At 47.3% G+C, this 8,187-nt stretch overlaps 1 protein-coding gene across 1 annotated transcript in view; it reads left to right on the top strand.

Annotated features, from left to right (window-relative positions):
* The window catches only part of Lamc1 (laminin subunit gamma 1), a 115,448-nt gene that overhangs the window by 87,533 nt on the left and 19,728 nt on the right, over window positions 1-8,187 (top strand). The window contains exons 14-18 of the mRNA XM_021197220.2: window positions 3,251-3,496; window positions 3,938-4,091; window positions 4,704-4,846; window positions 6,376-6,554; window positions 7,418-7,574. Coding sequence (XP_021052879.1) covers window positions 3,251-3,496; window positions 3,938-4,091; window positions 4,704-4,846; window positions 6,376-6,554; window positions 7,418-7,574 — 879 coding nt within the window. The remainder of the gene's footprint in view (window positions 1-3,250; window positions 3,497-3,937; window positions 4,092-4,703; window positions 4,847-6,375; window positions 6,555-7,417; window positions 7,575-8,187) is intronic.

Genomic DNA, 8,187 nt, shown 5'->3' with positions numbered 1-8,187 from the left:
AGACAAACCAGAAGAGGGCATCAGATCTCATTACAGATGGTTGTGAGCCACCATGTGGTTGCTGGGAATTGAACTCAGGACCTCTGGAAGAAGCAGTTGGTGCTCTTAACCACTGAGCCATCTCTCCAGCCCTATTTATTTATTTTTTAAGAGCTTTGGGTAGACCTCTGTCCCCACTGTAGCCACTCCATTCATTTTCCAAAGAACCTAAAATTATGTCTGTTTAAGGCATTCATAGCTATTCTGACCACGGAGGGGTCGGTTTGCTAACAGACTGCCCCGCCTTGGCTTGGTTTGCCTTCACTGAGAAGGGCAGGAAGACAAAACCAGGGCTAAACAGCACGCTGCTTGTTCAGTGCGTGTAAGAAGTGTGGGATTTGAACCTTGACCCTAGACTTTGAAAGCAAATTGCATTTTGGAATGGGTTTGATACAGGCTACCCTGGTATCTCTGTTTTAGTCCGATTCAAATCACATTTCAAGCTTTTGAAGTATAGATTACATGTGGACTAGCTACAGTATCAGAGGAGGCATCATAGCTGGAATGTCGCCTTTGTACCCTGTGGCGATGACTGTGTGGGAGCTGGTGGCTGCCCACAGCAGGGCCGGGAGGGCCCCCATTCCCCTCTGTTCCCCTCCCTGTGTTCTCATCTCTTCCCTAAGCCCCACCTCCAGCCATACGTCCTGCTCAGCTCATTGACCTGGGTGTTTGCTTGTCGGGTCTAGTGGTCAGTATCGTGGCCGTGCTAGACAGTGGCTGACTGCCCCTGATCTGAACTCTGACCTCCCATTCTCCTTGGTTTTCTTCTCTTTCCTCTTGGGTACCCTTTGATCACCTCTTTATTCCAGCTGGAGGTTTTCATATGAATTTGATGACAATCTCTTCAGGCAACAAAGTCTGTATCGTAGCCCTGGGCACCCTCTCCTGAGCAGAGCCCTTCCTTCCTTTCCTTCCCCACCTGGTGCAGGGCTGGAAGCTTTCTGTTCGTCCTCCGCATCTGCTCTCCCTTTTTCTGTCCGATGTGAAGTGTGCAGTGCATCAAATCCGGCCTTCTTCAGAGTTAAGGTAGCCAGGGGTATATGCCCGAGATCAAAGAGGACAGAGTATTTATTCCAAGGCCCATGTTGATGGGATCCTCAGGCTTGGTGGCCCAGAGTTAAAGTTGTAAGCTTCTGGAAGGTAACCCTCCCCAGACAGCCGTGACAACCCTGTGGTCTGGTCATGGCTCCCTCCATGCTGGCCCTAGAGCACAGGTTACAGAGTCCATGCTGGTCTCCACCTTCGTCCTTGATTCCCTATCTCTGCTCCTCGGGCCATGCTAATTCAATATGCAGATTACTCTATGCATTCTAGATTCACCCAGCTATAATACCAAGCTTATTAAATAAACCTCTTCTTCACTTCTTTCCTTTTTCTCCAGTTCTAACCCTCTCCTTCCCAGTGGTCTTCAGACTACCACAACCTGCCTGTTGAAGCCAGAATCCTTGGGTTCACAAATGATCCATCTTTCCTTCCTTTCTTAGAAACCTCCTCTGCCACTTCCTGCTGCCGTCCAGCCTCCAGCCTCCAGCCTCCTCGGCCTCTCTCAGCCAAAGTCCCCTCTCTCGTCGGTTCTCCTGATTCATTTGCTTTCCTAACATCTGTTCTTCACACAGGAACCAGAATGAGACTTTTAAAATATCATCGGATTACATCGCTATATTAGTATTTTTTTTTTCTTCAGAGTTATTTTACCATGTAGTCCAGGCTGTCCTAAAACTCACAGAGTATTCCAGGCTGACCTCAAATTTGTGATCTTCCTGGCTCAGACTCTAAAGTGCTGAGATTGTGTGTGTGTTTCCACCCTCTGTGATCATACCGCTTAAAACCTCTGCGGGGGCCGAGGTGGTTCAGTAGGTAAAACTCTTGCTGTCAAGCCTCAAGAGCTGAGTGTAGTCCCTGGATCACAGGTAGTTAAAAGAGAGAACCAACTCCTGTAAGTTGTCCTCTGACCTCAGTAGTCATCTATGGTATGTGCGCTCAAACAAACAACCAAAAAAATGAAAAATAAAGGCTCTCTAGTAGCTTGTCACTGCACTTGAATTTAAGTCTTTCTGTCTTCATGGTCTGACCCGGGTTAGTTGGTTTCTGCATGTAGCCTTGTTCAGAAGTGTTCCCATAGGTATTTTTCTTTTTCTTTTTTCTTTTTTTCTTTTTTTCTTTTTTTCTTTTTCTTTTTTCTTTTTTTTGAGACAGAGTTTCTCTGTGTAGCCCTGGCTGTCCTGGAACTCACTCTGTAGACCAGGCTGGCCTCAAACTCAGAAATCCGCCTGCCTCTACCTCCCGAGTGCTGGGATTAAAGGTGTGTGCCACCACGCCCAGCTCCCATAGGTATTTTTCTGACAGACTTCTCTGAATTCTAATCCTAATGTCTCTTCTCCCAGTATAAAGTGGCCTTCGCTCTCACTCTGATTTTAGCCACTGGGTTTGGTTGAATGCTCTCGTGCTTGTCTGCATCTGACATCTCGTGTGCATATCTGTGCTGGTCCCCTAACTACAGTAGCAGCTTCATGGGTGCAGAGACCACATCCACCCACTCGCGCCCTGGAAGAGTGCTGGTGTGGATAGCAGATGCTTGCAGGCAGCAGTTAGTGACTGAGCAAACAAACTTAAGTCATGAAACACTGGGCTCTCTTAGGCCCGCTTGGCTGCTCAGATTAAAGAGCCGTCTCCAGTTGACGGGGGTGGCAGAGATGTAGGGAAGGGTGGTCCCGATCAGTGAGGATGGATAGCCTGAAGGTGAGTTTCTAACTCCAAAGCAGACATGGGCGATACCTGGTTCTCTTCTAGTTCAGCACTAGCTGACAGTGCTTGAGTAGGGAGTGAGTGGCTTTTGTAAGTTAAGAGACCCTGCTCGCCCTCGTGCTTCGTCTTTTTTAAGTTCAGCTTGAGGCTGTGTGGACGTGCTATTCTGTGGGAATGCAGAGGCTGGTAAACCTCTGCACTACCAAGAATTTGAACACATCATCTTGGTTAATTGTCAGAGAATTTGAAATGAGGTAAGCAAACCAGGGATCGAGTATGTCAAGGCCACTCCACTGTTGTGGCCCAGTGCTGAGGCCTCAGCCTGGATCTCCTGCTCATACCACACCACACCATACCACAAGACTGTGTATATGCTGGTCAGACTAGACAGTATATACCCATTGGTAATCTACGGCAGGAATGCCTCAGGCCTTTCTTCTTTAACCTCAGATCCTCTCATTCACAGGCAAGAGATGTGAACTCTGTGATGACGGCTACTTTGGAGACCCTCTGGGCAGTAATGGGCCCGTGAGACTGTGCCGCCCGTGTCAATGTAACGACAACATAGATCCCAACGCGGTTGGCAACTGCAACCGCCTGACGGGTGAATGCCTGAAGTGCATCTATAACACGGCTGGTTTCTACTGCGACCGGTGCAAGGAAGGGTTTTTCGGAAATCCCCTGGCTCCCAATCCAGCCGACAAATGCAAAGGTTAGCCACTGGCCAGACTCAGTCACGCCCACACCTCGATGTGCAGATCCGTAGTGGGGTCTCCTTCAGTACATAGAAGTTTGTGTGAATGTAGTGTGAACCACTTCTTGTATAACTTAAAATTGCTACACTCCATCAAAGAAGTAAAACAGGAGAATTAATTTAGTATGTTTAACAAAGTAGCCGATGTTTTATTGCTTGTTATTAGGCAGGTAATAATCTGTTAAAAACTGTTAATAAGATGGTTTTTCACCCTCTGTTTACAAAGTCGATGTGTTTTAAATGATAGCTCACCTCTGTTCAGACTGCCAAGACGAGACTATCTGTGGCTCTCAGCTTCTGTGAGACAACACAGGCCTAGAGAACCTGTCCCAGGGTCTTAGGTTCTAGTGCTCTCCCTGGTGATGTGCATCCATTGCTTTCTCTGTCTCCCCACCCTAGCCTGTGCCTGCAATCCCTACGGGACAGTGCAGCAGCAGAGCAGCTGTAACCCGGTGACCGGCCAGTGCCAGTGTCTGCCTCACGTGTCTGGCCGGGACTGTGGTGCTTGTGACCCTGGCTTCTACAACCTGCAGAGTGGGCAAGGCTGCGAGAGGTGAGACTTGAGTCTGTGTAAAGTGATCCTTGCTGTCTATGTCATAAGAAGTACATCTTTCCAGTTACTCTAAGCAGTTGGCTTCAGGTAGCTTAGGGATTGTTTCCAGGGTCTTATACAGGGAAGGCGCCGTGTGAGAGAATTTAAGAAGGGGACAGAAGGGATAGCATAGTGGCAGTCCTGGTGTGTCAGACACTTCTTTTTTTTTTTTTTTTAAGATTTATTTATTTTATTTATGTGAGTACACTGTAGCTGTCTTCAGACACACCAGAAGAGGGCATCCCATCCTATTACGAATGGTTGTGAGCCACCATATGGTTGCTAGGAATTGACCTCAGGACCTCTGGAGGAGCAGTCAGTGCTCTTAACCACTCAGCCATCTCTCCAGCCCTCAGACATTTCAAAATGCAGATTGCAAGTTTCTTCTGAGACAGACTCATCAGGGATGTAGCCTGGAGTCTGTCCAGTTCTCGGTCAGCAGGGTTTAGTGTGGACCTAAGGAAACAACCCCTAACATTCCAAGTCGTCCTTAGCGTGCTGCTGCCTTCTGGGTGGGAATGTTGCCCACACTCTGCCCCTCCTACCCTAGAAACATCTTGTGCTTCTCCTCAGGTGTGACTGCCATGCTTTGGGTTCCACCAATGGGCAGTGTGACATCCGCACCGGACAGTGTGAGTGCCAGCCTGGCATCACCGGTCAGCACTGTGAGCGCTGTGAGACCAACCACTTTGGCTTTGGACCTGAAGGCTGCAAACGTAAGACATGGTGACTTGCAGTGCGGTGTCTCCCAAGCCAGTTAGTGCGTTACGGGCCTGATAGCCTCTGTGGCCACGGAAGAGACCTCCTGTGACTATTAGAAAACTCTGGAGATCAAGGGCCTTTTGGTTCCTCTGTAACCACCTTGTTGATGTCTCCTTTTCTAGTTTTTTATACTTATTCCTCCTTGTAGTCTTGTTTTCTAAAGAAAAAAAATTCTCCCCTGAAGTACGAGCTTGCCCACTCTGTTTATTAAGACTTACTGACTACCTCGTCTGCAGATAGGGAAGCAGCCGTGGGTTCTGCTTGGCCATTGTTGGCTTGCTCATCTCTGCAAATAGGGAAGCAGTCGTGGGTTCTGCTCGGCTGCTGTTGGCTCGCTTTGGCTCCACTCTTGGAGCCCATTTGGTTTGGTTGCATATAAACATCTGTCTCTCCTTGGCATAAACACTTGCCTGGAAATCAGAACAGTTTGGATTTTTTGCTTTCTGAATTCCTTCATTTCTTCTGTGGAATGTAGAAATTCCAAAGAGAAAACAAACTGTAAAGAAGTGTAAGAAGTGTTATGTTAGCATCTGGGTTTTCTTATTTCTTAGAGAAATGTAAAGATGAAAGTAAAGAGGAGTTCCTGAAGCATATGAAAAAGAGCACTACATCATTTAACTCTGTGTGTATGTGTGCGTGTGCGTGTGCGTGTGTGTGTGTGTGTGTGTGTGTGTGTGTGTGTGTGTGTGTGTATGTGTTCTTCTCTGTGTAGCTCAGGCTGACCTCACTTCCCCTTCCTCCCAGAGACATATTCTTCACCATGCCTGACATTCGTGTAATTTTTATACCACATGAAATGTGCCCCAAGGGGATGCAGAGGTGACTCAGTTGATAAAGTGCTTGCCATTTGAGCAAGAGAGCCTGAGTTCCGATCCCCAGTACCCGTATAAAAAGGCAGGTGTTTATCTATCATGAGGTGGGTAGACCCCTGGAGCCCATCGGCCAGCAGGTCGGGTTGAGATACAAGTCTCAAAATACAAGGGAGATCTGGGCACAGTGGCACACAACATACCTTTAACGCTGACACAGCCACTCTTCTGAGGCCTGGACCTTAATTCCAGGACTCAAACGCAAAGGTAGGCAGAACTCTTGTGAGTTTAAAGCCATCCTGGTCTCCATAGTGAGTTCCACGCCAACCAAGGCTGCATAATGAGACTCTGTCTCAAAAAATACACACACACACACACACACACACACACACAAATAAACAACAGAAATTAGGTAAAAGGTGGTAGAGGAGGACAGATACCCAGTGTTGACCTCTGACCTTTGTAGGCATATACATGCACGTGTATGCACACATGCCACATGCAAAATGCACTGCCCATATTACTTCACAACCTAGTTTTCCTTTTAAAGTGTCTATCTCGCCTGCTACATGGACTTAACCATTTAAAAATCTCATAGGTGAATGTTTCATAAGTACGCATGATGATGGTGCCGTCGGTCCAAGTTAAATGGGAATTGTCTCCTCGTTCCCTAGCTTGTGACTGTCACCATGAAGGGTCCCTTTCGCTCCAGTGTAAAGACGACGGCCGTTGTGAATGCAGGGAAGGCTTTGTGGGCCATCGCTGTGACCAGTGTGAAGAGAACTATTTCTACAATCGGTCTTGGCCTGGCTGCCAGGAGTGTCCGGCTTGTTACCGGCTGGTGAAGGATAAGGTAAGCTGTCAGTAGGGCATTCATTCATTCATTCATTCGCTCATTCACTCATTCCTTCAGCAGACACGAAGTAGAAACTCAGTCTACTCTAAGCTCCAGAGAAGAAATGGTGCACACCTTGAACTTGGTCTCTCTGCTCGGAGGCATATGTTCTAGTGAGCGGGGAGTAGCACTACTGAGAAAAGTGCCTGAAGGAAAGGAATAGGTACTAACCATGGGAACTGCAAAGCCTCTAAGGAAACTCTCGTGATGTGAGATCCGAAGGGTAAAGAGGCAGGAGCCGTGTGAGGAGGAATGTGGTGGGCAAAGACCTGGACCCTGGAAGCTGCCCAGACCCTGCCCAGGGAGGAACTTTGTTGTTGGCAGGTTATATAGGACTATGTTGTCTGTAAGTGTCTGGGGGACTATTTCCAAATTCAGTAGGGATGTACAGAAGTCCAGTACGAGGAGTGTTGTGACTGCTGTGTGAAGAGGGATTATTAGGGATGGGGTGGAGGGGAAGCCCTTGCGTGGACTACATAAATATGTGTGTTGAGAAACCAGGACAGAGAAAAAGAAGAATAAGGAGCTGGACTTAAGGTTGTTGCTTAATGTTGCTGGAGCTGGTTTTAAGTCCCCAGGGAGATCAGATTCTGGAGTTCAGTTTGAGATGCCTAGCAGAGATCTAAATGATGCTCAGGGGAGAGGTCAGAACTGGAGAGCTGTCAGTAAGCTGTGTGTACAGGAGGGATGGTACCAAGAGCTTGCTGTGGAAGCCAGAGAAATCGCCAGTGCTGTCTGTGTGAGCGCGCAGACCTCCCTCTGCACAGAGCTCCGGTTTCCTGCAGCGTGCACAGCCAACCTCTCCTTTTCCCCCTCCTTAGGTTGCTGAGCATCGAGTGAAACTCCAGGAGTTAGAGAGTCTCATCGCCAACCTTGGCACTGGGGATGACATGGTGACAGATCAAGCCTTTGAGGACAGACTTAAGGAAGCAGAAAGGGAGGTGACGGACCTTCTCCGTGAGGCTCAGGAAGTCAAAGGTATCGTGATCAAAAACTGTGTGACCTGGTGATCTCAGTTCTAATTTGTATAGTTTTATAAAATTCTCAGGGCTTTGGATGGTTGGTTGGTTTGTTTGTTTGTTGTTGTTTTTTCTAGACAGGGTTTCTCTGTGTAGCCCTGGCTGTCCTGGGACTCACTCTGTAGACCAGGCTGGCCTTGAACTCAGAGATCTTCCTGCCTCTGCCTCCCAAGCACTGTCCTTACTCTAAACTAGGCTTTTTTTCCCCTAAACTTAGGCAAACTCTTTTCTGCAATTTTTAAGTGCCTATTGTAAGCCTTGTCCTGAGCTCAGTGCTGTGATGAGAAGCTGGATAAAGCCTTATGGGACGAGTGTGCTCCCAGATGCACATAATAAAGTTCATTAAAAATTAGCAAGCATGGGACAGTAGTAACCAACTTCTCTTTGAGCATATACATGTATGCATGTATGTATGTATGTATTATGTATGCATGTATGTATCCATTTGGAGTTACCTAGAAAAGTCAGCCTGTCCAAGAATATAGATCAGTAACTAAGTATGTTGCCTTTTCTCTTCATATAATATCACTAATGTGTAAAATTTTGGTTTTTTTTTTTTTTTTTTTTTTTTT

This window comes from Mus pahari, chromosome 5 (genome assembly GCF_900095145.1).
Source record: "Mus pahari chromosome 5, PAHARI_EIJ_v1.1, whole genome shotgun sequence".
Classification (NCBI taxonomy): domain Eukaryota; kingdom Metazoa; phylum Chordata; class Mammalia; order Rodentia; family Muridae; genus Mus; species Mus pahari.
The sequence above is the reverse complement of the archived record's forward strand: the minus strand, read 5'-3'. Positions and strand labels throughout refer to the sequence as shown.